The sequence below is a fragment of the Dendrobates tinctorius genome, unplaced genomic scaffold (genome assembly GCF_039654945.1).
Source record: "Dendrobates tinctorius isolate UK_male_01 unplaced genomic scaffold, ASM3965494v1 ptg000133l, whole genome shotgun sequence".
Lineage (NCBI taxonomy): Eukaryota > Metazoa > Chordata > Amphibia > Anura > Dendrobatidae > Dendrobates > Dendrobates tinctorius.
The window spans coordinates 20892383-20911681 of NW_027361801.1; the positions used below are offsets into that span (position 1 = coordinate 20892383).

The 19299-nt window shown below is 43.6% G+C and overlaps 1 protein-coding gene across 3 annotated transcripts in view; it reads right to left on the minus strand.

The window, feature by feature from the left end:
- The window catches only part of ARHGEF6 (Rac/Cdc42 guanine nucleotide exchange factor 6), a 242387-nt gene that overhangs the window by 152922 nt on the left and 70166 nt on the right, over positions 1 to 19299 (minus strand). For all 3 annotated transcript variants that reach the window (XM_073543558.1, XM_073543557.1, XM_073543559.1), the window contains exon 5: positions 12264 to 12465. In XM_073543558.1, the coding sequence (XP_073399659.1) occupies positions 12264 to 12465 (202 nt within the window). The remainder of the gene's footprint in view (positions 1 to 12263; positions 12466 to 19299) is intronic.

Genomic DNA, 19299 nt, shown 5'->3' on the forward strand with positions numbered 1-19299 from the left:
CCAGAGCTTATAGTTGCAAAGCTTTACTCACAGTCTGTTGTGGCTCAAGAGCCCGCATCGGTGCCGTGTCCTCTGGGTCAGTAGCTCAGCCAACCTCCAGGCAAGATGAAGCACACCTTTCCAACACTCCGCCAACTTATGTGCTTTTTCTGAACGTCTCCCTCTTAGCGCTTTGAGTGAAGTACTCACAGTACTGAGTTACACTGGAGTTCCTCCTGTCAGATGTTCCTATGAAATCTACTTGTACGGCAGACAGCTGTAGCCTGCTTCGGGGACTCTCTGCTACCAAGTCCCGGCACTCTATCTCGATGCTGTTGTGCCCCCAAGTCTGGTGTGGGAATAAAGTGATGACAACCTTCTATTCCTCCGGTGTCTGCTGCGGGACCATTAGCATCCAGCAACCTCGGGGACCGGACCCCGGCCTTGCGCTTAGAACTTGTGAAGGGTTCTCCTCTAACCCTGGTCCTTGGTTCTCTTCCTCTCCTCACGTTCCGTACTAATCCTTTCCTTCTTATGGAGAGTCAGGCTTTCTATTAGTGTTCCTTTCCTATGCCAGCGGACCCAGGTCACTGAGGTCGGCTGCAGCACTTTCATTCATCCATCCTTCTCAGGGGATCTCCTTACACAGGTCCGACCTCGTCAGACTCCTGTGACTAACTCTCTCTTTCCTATCCTCTTCCCGCTCTTTTTGTGCAATATAACTCCACCCGCCTCCCAGCACGCTTCGTGTTCCAAGCAGGGAGCCACCAAAGGGTGCTTTGCTACAATACTGTGTTGTGTGGGGTGCAGGTGTTGGAGCGTGGTCAGGTGTCTCCACCTTACCTGGATGGTGGGGTACCACACCTCAGGAGGTGCAATACCTCTGTGGCGACTGAACCCTCAGGGGCACCACACTACCTTTATAAAAAGAAGCGATTTAATTGAGAACAGTACACTAAAATTTGAGAAGGTGGGGGAGGGGGGATTAAGCATAAACTTTACCCTTTACAACATCCTCCAATGAAGGCCTCTCAACCAGTCTCCTACTTTGCCCTGATGAAAGGCAAGAACCCTGAAACAGTAGTGTGCAAATGGAGGTCTTTTTCTTTTGGAGAAGAGGATAGTAGTTATGCTTTATATCTTAGGTCATAGGGCAAAGCGCTTTAAGTGTAAGTTCACATTAGGCATTTATTCAGTGTTTTTTGTGCAGCAAAACCTGATCTCTTGGCAGGAAAGAAGCTGCTGAAATAAAGCATGTTTTCCTTGGCTTTTCTTGCCTTTTTTGCTGTGGTTTTGGCATGCTAGATTTGTCTCTTGTGCATGCTGATAACGTTTAAAGTTGAAAAAAAAGTCCTATTCTATAGAATCAGGTTTTGGCACAAATAGTGCAGCAAAACCAGATACTTCCGTTTTTGGTGTGTTTTTTCAGCGTTTTTTCACCACCCATTCATGTCAATGGGTGAAGAACACTGAAAAAAACGCTAAAAGAAGTGCAAAAAAACATAAACCATGCAAGCACAAAATCCTGATGACAAAAAAAACAAGCTGTGTGCATGAGATTTCAGAAATCTCAGGCGTAGCTGCTACTGTAAAACGCATCTGAAATTTTGCATTAAAAACCTCAATAAAAAATGCTGCAAAAATGCCCAGTGTGAACTTAGCCTAAAAGGGTATTTATTAAAAGGTAAATATTTACTTTTAAGATTGCTAGCTGTAATCGGTGTCACCAGAGACCCCGTCCTCTTCCACTGTAAAAAAGACTATTTGCATATATTTTTCCCAGGGACCATTGCATAGCCTACTGGTCTTCATAAGATAGCTTGCTGATCTCCTTAAGAAGAAACTTTACATATTTGACCCTGCATGGAAGGTCTCTAAGCTAGCCAGCCAGTTTCCTGCTTTCCACAAATGGGGGTCACAAACGTTGAAAAAGCTGTCTGCAAATTGAAACCTTTTTCTTTTGGAGAAGACTATCACTCAATTTTACATCCAAAGTTATGCTTTTTAAAGGGTGAATATTGACTTTTATGCTTTCTACATCTAATTGGTGGCACTAGATACCTTGGTCTCTTTCATTTTAAAGAGGTCATCTATTTTTTGGATTTTAATAAACACAGAGATTACTACAGATGGGGAGTACAGCACTTTCATTCCTTTACCGGACGTAGCTGTGACACCGACTTTTTCCACTGGGCTCTCCAACTTTTGTCCTTCTGCCAGGCTGCTCTGTCTGTGTGTGTTTAATCTCTACTGGTGGGAAACATGATTTTTTTTTATGTTCAACGTTTCCAGGAAATGGGTGCATAATCCAATGCCAACCCAATGTCGCCCTATGACCCAGTTGTGTCACCACCATGCCAATGAATTAAAGCAAGTCATCACCTATCCACAGGATAGGTGAGAACTTACTGATCAATGGGGGTCTGTGTACTGGGAGCTACACCAATTTGTTGAATTGGGAATTTTTATCTCTGATGTGGCACATTTATCCCAGTTAGAATCAACTGGCAGCTTCTTTCTCTGACTATAGGAGGGGCAGGGTCGGAAAAAAGCCAAAAGCAGCCCCATATTGAAAGAATGGAGCAGAGGTCCAGCATGTGCACAGTTCCGCTGGTCAGTCCAGATCCCAGTGGTTGGACCTTCTCCGATCAACGAGCCATCATGTGGATAGCTGATAAAAGTGAAAAAAAAATAAGAAAAAAGAAGCGCAGAAGCCAATGCTTGTACGCTGTTATTGTTGGTTTGGTTATTTGCCGCCCTTGACATGCATGAGCGTCTTATTAGGGCCTTGTGGATCGCATATAATAGCAGAGCGCCTGCTAAGCAAGGATGGAGGTATTTAATTATACTTCCTGTCATTGGAACGTATTTGCGCCATCCTTAAACCAGGGGGAGGGCACAAATCCATCCACCGCATGCGCAGTGATCTGGCATATAAAGGGCACAGGGTTTCGGATCGTGCAGTAGAAAGTTACAAGTACACACACACATATATATATATATATATATATATATTTTGAGTACTAACGGAAGTGCTGTAATGATGGGTTCTCTGACTGATTGGTGCTTGTACGCTGTTATTGCTAATTATTTTCTGCCCTTGTTATGCATTAACGTCTTATTGGGGCTTTGTGGAACGCACATATCAGCAGAGCGCATGCGCCGAGCGAGGAGGAAGTAATTTGACTGTGTTTCCTGGTGTTGGAACGCATCAGCGCCATCTTTAAATCTGGTGAAGCGCAGAAATCCATCTAGCGCATGCACAGTGACGTACACTAAGTTTCGCTTTCTATTAGACCGGATGTACCAGGGAGGCGCCGCACACAGGTGTCGGTGTGTCCCGGTGCAATTGTACGTGCACTTACAATGTAAATATAGGACTGGGCGCGCTTTATGACTACCTCCCTGACGAAGCTGTCTGGGGGACAGCGACACGCGTTGGACCGGACAGACCTGACAGTATGACATAAGTATTGGGTTATCATGATAGATTGAAATGTGCCTACTTTTTATACATCCGTGTATTATTGATTAGATGGGCCTTTGTGGCGGGCATTGCATGCTTCATATATGGTTTGCTACAGAGTGGTAACCTGTCTAGAACTAGTTGGCATTTGATATGGGCATAATGTGCTCCATATATGAATCTCTACAGAGCGGCTAATGTATATATAGCCAGGTAAATTAACACCTAGATTATATTGGCAGCACGGTGGCTCAGTGGATAGCACTGCAGCCTTGGAGTCCTGGGTTCGAATCCCACCAAGGACAACATCTGCAAGAAGTTTGTATGTTCTCCCTGTGTTTGTGTGGGTTTCCTCCCACACTCCAAAGACATACTGATAGGGAATTTAGATTGTGAGCCCCATCAGGGACAGCAATGATAATGTGTGCAAACTGTAAAGCGCTGCGGAATATGTTAGCGCTATATAAAAATAAAGATTATTATTTGATTGGAGATTAAGATAACGTTTGCCATAGTTAACATTTGTTTCACTTTGACAAATATTTATATATTTTTTGATAAAACCTTCTTTATTATAGCCAACATTGCTATTATGGTGTCCACTCAGTGGCAATTCATCTATTTCTGCACTCATTTATGATATTATAATATTTACCCATTATGTCAGGTCTGATTCGTCTTTGCATGTTTGGATTTTAATTGTGTTTTTTAACTTGTATGTTTCTTGTCTGTCGGACATTACTGTTTAATAAAGCCTTTTGAATCATCATCTGGGCTGTGTGTGCACTGGTTTCTGCACTTCTTTTTTCTTATCCTTTTTCACTTGAGTGTTTAGGCGCATAGTAGCACCCGGGCAATATATTGGTTGAATTAATAGTGTGGTGCCCACCGTTTCTCTTTCATAGAAAGCTGATAAAAGGCATGTCCAGTAGTAAAAACAAGTTAACTCTTTAAAACACAATACCCAACCTGAGCTTCTAATGTGTGGCACCTCAGACTTATAAAACTCCACCAGTAGCATCCTGTCGGCTATTATTTTGCTTGGGATGTATCACCCCATATAGCATTTCTCACATTCTCACACATTTTGTTGTAAATTGTGACGACATCTACAACTTACATGGCAGTAGTATGCATTATCTACATATCCATCATTCTGTAGCTAACTGTATTAGAAATATATTTCTGTAAACCGAGTAGTAATCGTGCCACACAAGCGTCTGAGATTCATGTCCGATCATGTTTTTTCCAGGAGAAAAGTAGAGTCAGGTTGTCTGGCAGTACTCACTCATTCCCAACCCAAAAATGCATATTTATTGAGGTTGGAGAGACGACTGTCTTAAACGTAAGGCTAGGATGGATAACCTGTGATCTTGAACCATTTCTTCCCACTTAGGCCGGGGTCACACTAGAGAGAAATACGGACGAGTGAGAGGCTTAAAGACCACGCATTGCACACGGACCAATGATTCTCTATGGGGTAGCTCCCATTGGTCCGTGCCAATCGCAGCATGCTGCGATTGTCAGCATATTCCACCCGCAATACGCAAATGCAAGTCTATGGGTGCGCAAAAACAATGCATTGCACATGGACCAGATGTGTGACTTGCGAGAAATACGCACCCGGTGTCCTTTAGAAAAGCCGGCAATTCAGTGCGCTATACAGTAAACTCACACTGACAGGTTTAGTAAAGAATAGAAAGAATGGATATATACACATAGAATACATATACCGTATATACTGTATATACTCGTGTATAAGCCGAGATTTTCAGCCCATTTTTTGGGGCTGAAAGTCCCCCTCTCGGCTTATACACGAGTCATATACTGGGGGGGGATCGGCAGGGGAGGGGGAGCAGGGGTGTCAGAGATCATACTCACCCTTCTCTGAAGCCCCCCTGCTTGTTCCATGTTCTCGGCGCCCCCTGTTCTTCCTGCTTCAGCGGTCACATGGTACTGCTCATTAAACTTATGAATATGCGCATATGCATGAGTTTAACGAGCGGTACCACGTGACCGCTGAAGCAGGAAGAGCAGCGCCGAGAACATGGAACAAGCAGGGGGTGACGCCAGGACGGGGGTGAGTAAGAACAGGGGGGAGGCATATTCACCTGTCTCTGCACGTCACTCTGCTGTCTTGCGTCCTCTGCAGTGACATTCAGGTCAGAGGGCGCGATCGCGCCCTCTGCCTGCACAGTCACTGCAGCGCCCGCAAAGCTGATGAGCAGGGGGCAGCAAAGGAGGTGAGTATACAGTTTTTTGGGTTTTTTTAACAGAGGCAGCGGCAGCAGCAGCAAAACTGGGGCCACTCACTCTGCAGCATAACTGGGGTCACTCACTGTGCAGCATAACCTGGGGCCACTCACTGTGCAGCAAAATTGGGGCCTCTCACTGTGCAGCATAACTGGGGCCACTCACTGTGCAGCATAACTGGGGCCACTCACTGTGCAGCATAACTGGGGCCACTCACTGTGCAGCAAAACTGGGGCCACTCACTGTGCAGCAAAACTGGGGCCACTCACTGTGCAGCAAAACTGGGGCCACTCACTGTGCAGCAAAACTGGGGCCACTCACTGTGCAGCAAAACTGGGGCCACTCACTGTGCAGCAAAACTGGGGCCACTCACTGTGCAGCAAAACTGGGGCCACTCACTGTGCAGCATAACTGGGGCCACTTACTGTGCAGCATTATCTGGGGCCACACACTGTGCAGCATAACTGGGGCCACTCACTGTGCAGCATTATCTGGGGCCACTCACTGTGCAGCATAACTGGGGTCACTCACTGTGCAGCATAACTGGGGCCACTCACTGTGCAGCATTATCTGGGGCCACTCACTGTGCAGCATAACTAGGGCCACTCACTGTGCAGCATAACTAGGGTCACTGACTGTGCAGCATAACTAGGGTCACTGACTGTGCAGCATAACTGGGGCTACTTACTGTGCAGCATTATCTGGGGCCACACACTGTGCAGCATAACTGGGGCCACTCACTGTGCAGCATTATCTGGGGCAAAGCTGATGAGCAGGGGGCAGCAAAGGAGGTGAGTATACAGTTTTTTGGGTTTTTTTAACAGAGGCAGCGGCAGCAGCAGCAAAACTGGGGCCACTCACTCTGCAGCATAACTGGGGTCACTCACTGTGCAGCATAACTGGGGCCACTCACTGTGCAGCATTATCTGGGGCCACTCACTGTGCAGCATAACTAGGGCCACTCACTGTGCAGCATAACTAGGGTCACTCACTGTGCAGCATAACTGGGGCTACTTACTGTGCAGCATTATCTGGGGCCACACACTGTGCAGCATAACTGGGGCCACTCACTGTGCAGCATTATCTGGGGCCACTCACTGTGCAGCATAACTGGGGCCACTCACTGTGCACCCTAGGTTTATACGCGAGTCAATAAGTTTTCCCAGTTTTTTGTGACAAAATTAGGGGGGTCGGCTTATACACGAGTATATACGGTGTATATATATATATATTGAGACACACACATATATATATATAATATACAGTATATTGTAAGGTAGCGCTTGTTATTCGGGTTGGGGACACTCGCTGGGCAGCCAAATAACCAGGTCTGGCACGGGTTTCTCATATAACACCAACAGTCCATGTGGTTTATTAGGCATCATAAACCACGAACAGCAACAGGCTTTTCACATCAAAACAGCATAACGTTCATTACAGAGCTCCGCTCCGTTAACCCTGTGGTCACACAGGCTGTGTTATGTCCGGTATGGAGGCTCTCGCCTAAACACAGTTAGCTCACCCTCTCCGGGTTACCTTCTTAGCTGCTTCACACTGCAGACGTCCAATCCCTCCTGGAACTGTCAGACACACGCAGCCATTACTTCTGGAAGGCAGCCACATCTTCCAGCCGTCTGCCTGATGAGACCTTCCATACGGACTAACCGGGTCCAGGCATTCATTCATGTGACCTACCCTGGTCACCTTATATGGTCCGTAGCCACCGGATCACATGGCTATGACCTCATCGCAGGTCCTACAACCATTCTTACACATACTGTTCACTATAGGCGTTTTAAACACACGCCCCTGGATGGGTTTGTAGGTGGCTGGTTCCACCCGGCTCACCAACCACCTGAAGGCTTCCCTAACACATTGGAACAGAATATCAACAGTAGCTCTACTGATCAACACATAATCAAGAATTCATCCCAAGGCCACCCACCTTGGGATACATAACGGTCATTTAGCATCCTACTCCTGTTACCACACTGGATGTGCCTGTACACCCATCCTGGGACACCCACACAGCGCCCCCTAGCAGACACAGTGGTCACTACACCACATAGTATATATTTATATTTCATAGAGTTCTACATAGCAGAATAGCCGCAAAATCAATTGCCGGCTCCCGCAGCAAAATCGCAACCAGAGAGGTTAAGCAGGTGAGTGAGGGCAGATTTTAATAGCCTTGACAAAGACCATTGTTTTTGCCCCTCCCCCCCCGGCTACAAAAATCTGCCCCCAGACACCCCAGAAAAGGCGCATCTATAAGATGCGCCTTTTCTGGCACTTATACTCTCTATTCCCATTGCCCTGTAGCGGTGGCTAATGGGTTAATATTAATGGCTTAATGTCATCTTGCAATTGGAAGGTGACATTAAGCCGATTAATAATGGAGAGGTGTCAATTAGATACTTATCCATTATAAACCCTAGACTATTAGACAGTTAAAAAACATACACAGACATTAATTAAAAATTATTTTAATGAAATAAAGACACCTAGTTTTGATAAGATTTATTGCTCTGGTAATCCAAAAATAAACCATCGACCTGTAACAAAACGAAAACAAAAAAGCAACCATATCCTTACCTCTCTGCAGCTCAGTCAGGTCCCCCGCTGCAATCCATCAGAAAGGGTTTAGTGGTTTATCCAGGGACAGGTGCTAATGCGACCAGCCCCATGTAAACCACTGCCAGAATGAATTATTTCATCTCTGCGCAGCCTCCCTGGCTGCCTCGAGATGAACTAATTACCTTGGGAAAGTTTCTGCATTTTTTCCCATGCTCATTAGTTCACCTCAGGTTAGCCAGGGGACTCCGCGCAGCCTCAGTGACGTCAGCGGGAGTCCCCGGCTGGCCTGAGATGAACTGATGAGCATGGGAAAAAGGTCAGAAACTTTCCCACGCTAATAAGTTCATCTCCAGGCAGCCAGTGAGGCTGCGCAGAGCTGAACTAATTCATTCTGAAGTACTTTACAGTGGAGCTGGTCGCATTAGCACTGGTCCTCATTGTAAACTATTTAACCCCTTGTGAAGGACTACAGCGTGGGATATGACTGAACGGCGGAGAGGTAAGGATATTGTTGCTTTTTTATGTTATTTTTTTTGCAGGTCATGGTTTTATTTTGGAATAGCAGAGTAATAAAAATTGGTCAAAAACTATGTGTCTTTATTTCATTAAAAGAATTTTTAATTAATGTCTGTGTGTTTTTTAACCCTTTCATAGTCTAGGGTTAATAATGGATCGGTGTCTTATTGACACCTCTCCATTATTAATCGGCTTAGTGTCACCTTCCAATCGAATGGTGACATTAACCCTTTGTTATTAACCCATTAGCCACCGCTACAGGGCAATGGGAATAATGAGGATAAGTGCCAGAAAAGGCGCATCTTATAGATGCGCCTTTGCTGGAGTGTCTGGGGGCAAATTTTTGTAGCCAGGGGGGGCCAAAAACTATGGTCCCTCTCAAGGCTATTAAAATCTGCCCTCACTCACCTGCTTTATCTCTCTAGTTGACAAATTACTGGGAGCCCACGCAATTTTTTACAATGAATTAACCCCTTCAATTAACACCTACACCTCCTAATTATTACACACAAACCCTCATCTAATTACTAGTGAAAGACATATAAAAAAACATGAAATGAAATGGTTTACTGTATGTAAACCATGTGTCATTTCATGTCGGGTTTGGAAATGATTTTACAGAAGCCGGCAAATGCTTCAGCGGCTATTCGGATATATAGAACTATATGAAATATAACTATATATATATATATATATATGTGTCTCTATGACATGTATATATATATATGCATTCTATGCGTCTATATCTATTCTTTCGCTTGTGTTTGTAAACCTGTCTTAGGGCTCCATTATATGTCCATTTTGCAAGCCTGCGAGAAAATCTCGGCATACGGATGCCACACGGATTTGATACGGATGCTTACATGCGCAAAATACGCGACCACACCTTGATTACGTATGACATACGGAGCGCTATTTAGGGGACATTTCTCCGTATTACGCATGTAAAATACGGACCGTATTTCTCGTCGGTTAGTGTGACCCCAGCCAGGGCCAGACTGGGACCAAAAAGCAGCCCTGGCACAAAAAAAAATTCACCAGCCCACATACAATGAATGACCTTACCGCACACACATTACACTCTCACACACTACAGACACTGCACACACATTACACACACACACTACAGATACCGCACACACATGTATTACACACTCAGACTACAGATAACACACACACGTATTACACACACACAAACACACACTGCAGATACCACACACACATTACACATTCACACACTACAGATACAGCACACACCAGTATTACATTCAGACTACAGATACCACACACACAAGTATTACACACACTACAGATACTACACACACAACAGATACCGCACACACAAGTATTACACTCACAGACTACAGATACCGCACACATAAGCATTACACACACACACACACACATTACAGATACCATACACACAAGCATTACACACACACTAGATACCACACACACATTACACACACACTACAGATACTGCACACACAAGTGTTACACTCACAGACTTCAGATACCGCACACAATTATTACACACACACTACAGATACCATACACACATGTATTACACTCATGCACTACAGATATCGTACGCACAAGTATTACACACACAAACACTACAGATACTGCACACACAATTATTACACACACACTACAGATACCATACACACATGTATTACACTCACAGACTACAGATACCGCACACACAATTATTACACACACACACACTACAGATACTGCACACACAAGTATTACACACACACACTACAGATACCGCACACACAAGTAATACATTCACAGACTACAGATAACACGCACACTACAGATACCGCAAACTACAGATACCGCACACACATTACACATTCACACACTACAGGTACCACGCACACAAGTATTACTCTCACAGACTACAGATACCACACACACAAGTATTACACACACACTACAGATACTGCACACACAAGTATTACACTCACAGACTACAGATACCGCACACAAGTATTACACACACACACACTACAGATACCATACACACATGTATTACACTCACACACTACAGATACTGCACACACAAATATTACACGCACACGCACTACAGATATCATACATACATGTATTACACTCACACACTACAGACACTGAACACACAAGTATTACACACTCACACACTGCAGATACCATACACTCACACACATATTACACACTACAGATACCATGCACACATGTATTACACTCACTCACTACAGATACCATACACTCACACACGTATTAAACACACACTACAGATACCATACACACATGTATTACACTCACACACTACAGATACCGAACACACAAGTATTACACACTCACACACTACAGATACCATACACTCACATACTGTACGTATTATACACTCACACACTACAGATACCATACACACATGTATTACACTCACACTACAGATACTGCACACACAAGTATTACACACTCACACACTACAGATACCATACACTCACATACTGTACGTATTATACACTCACACACTACAGATACCATACACACATGTATTACACTCACACACTACAGATACCGAACACACAAGTATTACACACTCACACACTACAGATACCATACACTCACATACTGTACGTATTATACACTCACACACTACAGATACCATACACACATGTATTACACTCACACACTACAGATAATGAACACACAAATATTACACACTCACACACTACAGATACCATACACACAAGTATTACACACACACTACAGATACCACACACTCAAACACGTATTACACACTTACACACTACAGATACCACACACACACACACACACACACACAAGTATTACTTACTTACAAACACACACACTCTCTTTTGTGGTGCAGGGGAGGCTGATGTCCATGTGCAGCTCTTCAGGTTTTAGTGGTCACAGCAGCTCTGTCCCAGCACCTCCCCTGGTCTCTCCCCTGCCGGGGAAGCAGATCAGAGCAGGAGAAGATGTCACTGTGCTGACTGGAGCTGCTTCCCTACCTCTCCCTGGAAGCACAGCACACACAGGCAGGTATTACCATTTATGTTGCGTGCTGCGGGCTCTTTCTACTTTTCTCTGACGCTGGTACTTTCCAGCATCAGACAGAGAGGCAGGAGTCCTGTGCTGCTGCAGCGGGGGCGTGGTCTTTTCAAACTTTTGACAAGGTCCTGTGTGCGCGCTCTCCTGCTTGCCTGCACTGAGGGCAGCAGCCACGCGAGCACAATGACAGACGGGGGCCGCACTCACGCACTGACGCCGGCCGACGCGGCCCTTGTCAGTGCGTGCAACGAGAGGGAGCACGCACACAGGGCCTAGTCAAAGGTTTTAAAGGGCCGGCGGCCCATTTCGTAGTTCAGAGCCGCCAGCCCACCGGGAATCTGCCCGGCTCGGCAGATTAGCAGTCCAGGCCTGACCCCAGCCTTAGTCTGACCTTCATACTTACCGTTAGGCTTGCATTCTTTGACATAGTTACTGGGGAACCAGCCCGTTTTGCCATTCAGTGTTCCTTCCCACCAGCCTCCATCCACTACTTTGGTGACATGGATAGTGTCACCTTTAGAAAAGGACAATTCATCTTCATTCTGTTGCTTGAAATTAAACTTTGCTTTCACAATTAACTGAACGCTGCCATTTCCTGTCATGTCCTGATGTTAAAAGATAAGAGAAAAAGACAAGCAATAAATAGTCAAAATTTACACACAAAAAAAAAAAGACAGAAGCAATCAATACAGTTTGGTACATGACAGATCGCCTTAATAATCAGTGCCCTACAATTATGACTGATCCGCTCCTCTTCAACTCATGCCTTTGTATTTTTCCTATCCAGACAGTATATCGGTCAGGTCTCCTTTGCAAATAGCGGAGCTTGTCAATGTATTAGGCTGTGTGCACACGATGCAGATTTGCAGCGGTTCCGCAGCGGATTTTACCGCGCAGAAATGTTGCATATCCGCATTGTGATGTACAGTAGCCTTAAAATGAATGGGAAAAAAAAACGCTGTGCAGACGCTGCGGATTTTTCCGCGCGGTTTTCCCGCGGTACAAAATCCGCAGCATGTTACTTCTTTTGTGCGGTTTTCCATCTCCCGTCACCAAATCCGCAGGGGGAAAACCGCACGAAAACCGCAAGAAAACCGCAGGAAAAATGGAAGAAATCCGCTGGAAAAATGCAGGTCATTTGACCTGCGGATTTCTTCCATTCTGCGTGGAAAAATCCGCAGGGCCAAAAAGTATGTCTGCACTAGGCCTTAGACTAACAGGATTTTGGTCAATATTTTCACATAAACAGATTTTTTATTGTGGCTAGGAAAGAAAAAGCCTGAGAGTCCCGCTTATCCTACTAGTCTTAAAAGGGGGGAAGGAGGAAACAAACCGACCAAAAAATCCCAATATAGTAGTAAATCATATAATCTTTATTAAGTATCCACAATGGTAATTGATAACATTTGGATGATACAAATATTTTTTATATATTAAAATCATAAACAAGGACGTTCACTGGACTATAAATTATAAATAATACAAGGTGGACGTCACATGGATTGAGGTGCCGTTTTATATGTAAGCTTTGCCTTTTTATTATTTCATCTACGCTGGCACAAGCATTATTCTCTATATACACATCCTGCCCTTATAAATATCTTGGCATAAAATGGTGGCGATTTTTCCTATCTGGTCAGTACATGTGAACGAGCGACCTATGCTCTAAGATTATCAGTGTGGATATACATTGCACTTTATAATTTTATAATTTCTATTCTATAATATTAATACTATGCCTATGGCTATTAGTATGGATATATATTGCACCCTGCACTTTATAATTAAATAATATTATTTTTTGCACTTTATTTGCCCTATTGATTATACTGTGCACAATATATTATACCGTTTTATGTGGCAGTATCCTAATTTTTGCACTATAATAATAATCTTTTTATTTTTTGTGCACTGCACTTTTGAGATAAAAAAAAAAATTTCTGTATCAATTTTTGCCTATATCTATTTATTGTGTGTATATATTATCGGCTCCCTTGTATTATTTACATTTTATAGTCAAGTGAGCGTCCTTGTTTATGATTTTAATATATAAAAAATATTTGTATCAACCAAATGTTACCAATTACCATTGTGTATACTAAAGATTATACGATTTACTACTATATTGGGATTTTTTGGTTGGTTTGTTCCCCCCCCTTTTTCAGTCTATTGATACCGACTATCCCTTTCATTTAGTCCAGTCTACTTGATCTTTTAATGCTGTAGTTATTCCTGTTGATTATTAATATTTTGACCTTGTTATGACGGTTTTCCTTGTAACTCTTTCTCATCCTACCAGTCATGTGACAACCATGCGAGTCCTGCCCACCCATAATTAGGGATTAGCAGCTTTAGGCTATGAAAATTCTGCTGCAAATCCTGATGTGTTGACAAGAAAAATGTTGCGTAAAATATGCACTTTTTTTGTTGCGTTTTTGCCATTCGGTTCTGTTGCGTGTTTTTCTCAGTTCATTAGTATGGGCGTAATCTACAGCAAAAACGCTGCAAATCTTCAAAGAAAAATAATAATAATAAATAATCTTTATTTTTATATAGCGCTAACATATTCCGCAGCGCTTTACAGTTTGCACACATTATCATCACTGTCCCCGATGGGGCTCACAATCTAAATTCCCTATTAGTATGTCTTTAGATAATCAACATATGCTTAAGTTTCAGAAATTTCAATCACTTTGATTGAACTGTAAAATGCTGCATATTTTACGCACCAAATCCATGCAGAAAAAAAGCAACAAAAACACAACATGTCCACCCAGCCTATTTGTAAGGATTTATAAGGAGAACTTTTAATCATTGAAAGCAGGACTTGTATTCTTCCTCTAAGGCTGGAGTCAGACACAACGTATAAAAATACGGTCCGTATTTTACGGTCGTAATATGCAGAAATGTTCCCTGAACAGTGATCCGTATGCCATCCGTTGGCAAGGTTAGGATGCGATTTTTGCGCATGTAAGCATTCGTATGACATCCGTATTGCATCCGTATGCAGAGATTTTCTTGCCGGCTTGCAAAATGGACATATAATGGATCCCAATGTCAGGTTAAAACACAAACGAAAGAATAGATATATACACATAGAATATACAGTATATATATATATATATATATATATATATATATATATATATATACACTCACTGGCCACTTTATTAGGTACACCTGTCCAACTGTGTGTTAAGACTTAATTTCTAATCAGCCAATCACATGGCGGCAACTCAGTGCATTTAGGCATGTAGACATGGTCAAGACAATCTCCTGCAGTTCAAACCGAGCATCAGTATGGGGAAGAAAGGTGATTTGAGTGCCTTTGAACGTGGCATGATTGTTGGTGCCAGAAGGGCTGGTCTGAGAATTTCAGAAACTGCTGATCTACTGGGATTTTCACGCACAACCATCTCTAGGGTTTACAGAGAATGGTCCGAAAAAGAAAAAAAATCCAGTGAGCGGCAGTTCTGTGGCCGGAAATGCCATGTTGATGCCAGAGGTCAGAGGAGAATGGGCAGACTGGTTCGAGCTGATAGAAAGGCAACAGTGACTCAAATTGCCACCCGTTACAACCAAGGTAGGCAGAAGAGCATCTCTGAACGCACAGTGCGTCGAACTTTGAGGCAGATGGGCTACAGCAGCAGAAGACCACACTGGGTACCACTCCTCTCAGCTAAGAACAGGAAACTGAGGCTACAATTTGCACAAGCTCATCGAAATTGGACAGTAGAAGATTGGAAAAACGTTGCCTGGTCTGATGAGTCTCGATTTCTGCTGCGACATTCGGATGGTAGGGTCAGAATTTGGCGTAAACAACATGAAAGCATGGATCCATCCTGCCTTGTATCAACGGTTCAGGCTGGTGGTGGTGGTGTCATGGTGTGGGGAATTTTTTCTGGGCACTCTTTGGGCCCCTTGGTACCAATTGAGCATCGTTGCAACGCCACAGCCTACCTGAGTATTGTTGCTGACCATGTCCATCCCTTTATGACCACAATGTACCCAACATCTGATGGCTACTTTCAGCAGGATAATGCGCCATGTCATAAAGCTCGAATCATCTCAGATTGGTTTCTTGAACATGACAATGAGTTTACTGTACTCAAATGGCCTCCTCAGTCACCAGATCTCAATCCAATAGAGCATCTTTGGGATGTGGTGGAACGGGAGATTCGCATCAGGGATGTGCAGCCGACAAATCTGCGCCAACTGTGTGATGCCATCATGTCAATATGGTCCAAAATCTCTGAGGAATGCTTCCAGCACCTTGTTGAATCTCTGCCACGAAGAATTGAGGCAGTTCTGAAGGCAAAAGGGGGTCCAACCCCTTACTAGCATGGTGTACCTAATAAAGTGGCCAGTGAGTGTATATATATATATACACACACACAGTTGTGGCCAAAAGTATTGACACCCCTGCAATTCTGTCAGATAATACTCAGTTTCTTCCTGAAAATGATTGCAAACACAAATTCTTTGGTATTATTGTCTTCATTTAATTTGTCTTAAATGAAAAAACACAAAAAGAATTGTCCTAAAGCCAAATTGGATATAATTCCACACCAAACATAAAAAAAGAGGGTGGACAAAAGTATTGGCACTGTTCGAAAAGTCATGTGATGCTTCTCAAATTTGTCTAATTAACAGCACCTGTAACTTACCTGTGGCACCTAACAGGTGTTGGCAATAACTAAATCACACTTGCAGCCAGTTGACATGGATTAAAGTTGACTCAACCTCTGTCCTGTGTCCTTGTGTGTACCACATTGAGCATGGAGAAAAGAAAGAAGAACAAAGAGCTGTCTGAGGACTTGAGAAACCAAATTGTGAGGAAGCATGAGCAATCTCAAGGCTACAAGTCCATCTCCAAAGACCTGAATGTTCCTGTGTCTACCCAACCAAGTGTCATCAAGAAGTTTAAAGCCCATGGCACGGTGGCTAACCTCCCTAGATGTGGACTGAAAAGAAAAATTGACAAGAGATTTCAACGCAAGATTGTGCGGATGTTGGATAAAGAACCTCGACTAACATCCAAACAAGTTCAAGCTGCCCTGCAGTCCGAGGGTACAACAGTGTCAACCCGTACTATCAGTCGGCGTCTGAATGAAAAGGGACTGTATGGTATGAGACCCAGGAAGACCCCACTTCTTTTTTTTTTAAACCAATATTTCTTTATTAAGGATTTTTTGCCAGGTACAAGGAAACAAATATAAAAGTTGAAAAAGCAACAGGTAACATCAAACATTGAAATCTTGATTTAGAGAAGTTACAAAGATAACTCTAGTCAGATATTTTCAACAACAATGAAAACAATCAAGATCCTAAACAGATTTAAAGAAGGGAGGGGGACAGGAAGGTAGGAAGGAGGGGAAATTAGGGGAGGTAGGGTAGAGACAAGCTTGGTTTGACCTTACACTGGACAACTTTCGCGATGCAGGGGCCCACAAGACAGAATACAGGTTGTGTGAGTAGTTAATTTAGTGCAACCGAATTGAACCCCGAGGATACCCATGGGTCCCACCAGTTCAAAATTACATTTCTCTTGGCGAATGTATGTGCTAAGGTCAGTTCATGCTGAAAGTGAAGATTTATTCTGGCCAGTAGTTCCTGTTCGTAGGGAATAGAGGATGATTTCCAGTGCTTAGCTATGCAGAGCCGAGCAGCAATTAGAACATTGCACGCAATAGGTCTCAGAGAGATCGGAATTGACCCCAAATTTATGCCCAGAAGAGCCATGGGCCCCGAGAGTTCAAGTGGAATTTGAAGTACAGATTTAAGGATGGACTCTGTAGTGGCCCAAAACCTTTTTAGTTTGGGACAGAACCACCAGACGTGCTCAATTGAGCCCGTCTGCTGACATCCCTTCCAGCACAAAGGAGAGGACTGTTGCGAGAATTTGGATAAACGTAAAGGGGACAGATACCAGTTTAATTGTAATTTTTTTGATTGTTCCAGGTGATTGATGCATGCTGAGAATTTAGAGGAGTGAGTAGCTGCCTCCTGCCATTCCTCCAGGGATGAGGAGAATGAAAGTCGACGTTCCCAAATTTTCATATATGGGAGTTTTGCATTGTCTGTAGGGGTAATGAGGGACTTGTATAATATTGAAACACCGTGGCGATCCGGGTGATCAGGTTTAAAATACCGTTGGGGCGGGTTCTCAAGTGGCGAGAGAGACCAGGCTGGGAGTTTGCATTTGGAAAGGAGGTGGCGGATTTGGAGATATTGATAAAAGCATGAGTGGGGCAGGGAAAAGGATGTGGAAATAGACATGAATTGTTTTAATCCAGAGATGTCAAAAAGGTTGTTTAGGGTATGTATACCTGCAATTCGCCACTTCCCCAAAGATAGGTTTGGAACCAAATGTTCTAGAGCCGGCAGGGATACATTTCTGTGCAGGGACGGAAAGTGTTTTGGTCCCAAGGCTGACCAAAGTTTTAAAAGGGACGACATTGTGTTCAGTATGCGGGGAGAGGTGTATTTTTGTAAAAGATTAATTTCGAGGAGTAGTTTGGTGGATCTGGATGGGGAGAAAAAAGATTCTATTTGCATCCAGAGATGAGAAGTGTCGTCTGCCCACCACAATTTGGCTGCTTCCAGTATGGCAGCTTGGTGATATGCTCGCACATCGGGAACTCCCAGCCCTCCCTTCGTGTAAGGAAGAACCATTATTTTGGAGGAGATTCGGTGAGGCTTGGAACCCCAAATGAATTTGCCTAAAAGATGTTGTAGTTGTGAAAGAATAGCACTAGGGAACTGAAGGGGAAGGCAGCGAAAGAGATAGACTAGTTTGGGGAGTATTAGCATTTTAACCAGTTGTATCCTAGCGATCCATGATAATATGCCCAGAGAGAGTTTATCTAGTTCTCTGCGAATGTCCTGAAGAATTAGGTCGCAGTTCATCTTAACTATTCGGTGGAGCTGAGTGATGAAAATCCCTAAATATGTGAAGCCATCTAGGGACCACGTAAAAGGATACAATTTTTTCAGATGTTCTTGGGAGATTTTGGGAATATATAGGGGGAAAATTGTAGATTTGGAGAGGTTCAATTTATAATAGGAGACAGCAGAGAAATCTGATAATAAACTTATAATTTCTGGAATTGAAGAGTCTATTTGTGTGCATGAGAAGATAATGTCATCTGCATACAGCCCAATTTTATGCTCCAAGGGGCCAACTTGAACTCCGTGGATGCATGGATTATTTTTTACCAAAGTAGCCAAAGGCTCCATTGCAATGGCAAAAATTATAGGAGATAGGGGGCAGCCCTGGCGCACACCATTGGTTATGTTGAATTTTTGAGATACAAAGCCAGATGCTCGTACTGCAGCTGACGGGGATGAGTATAAAGCCATGATGGCATTTTTAATTGGACCAGTGAATCCGAATTTGGAGAGGGTTCCGTCTATATATCCCCAGTGCACCCTGTCAA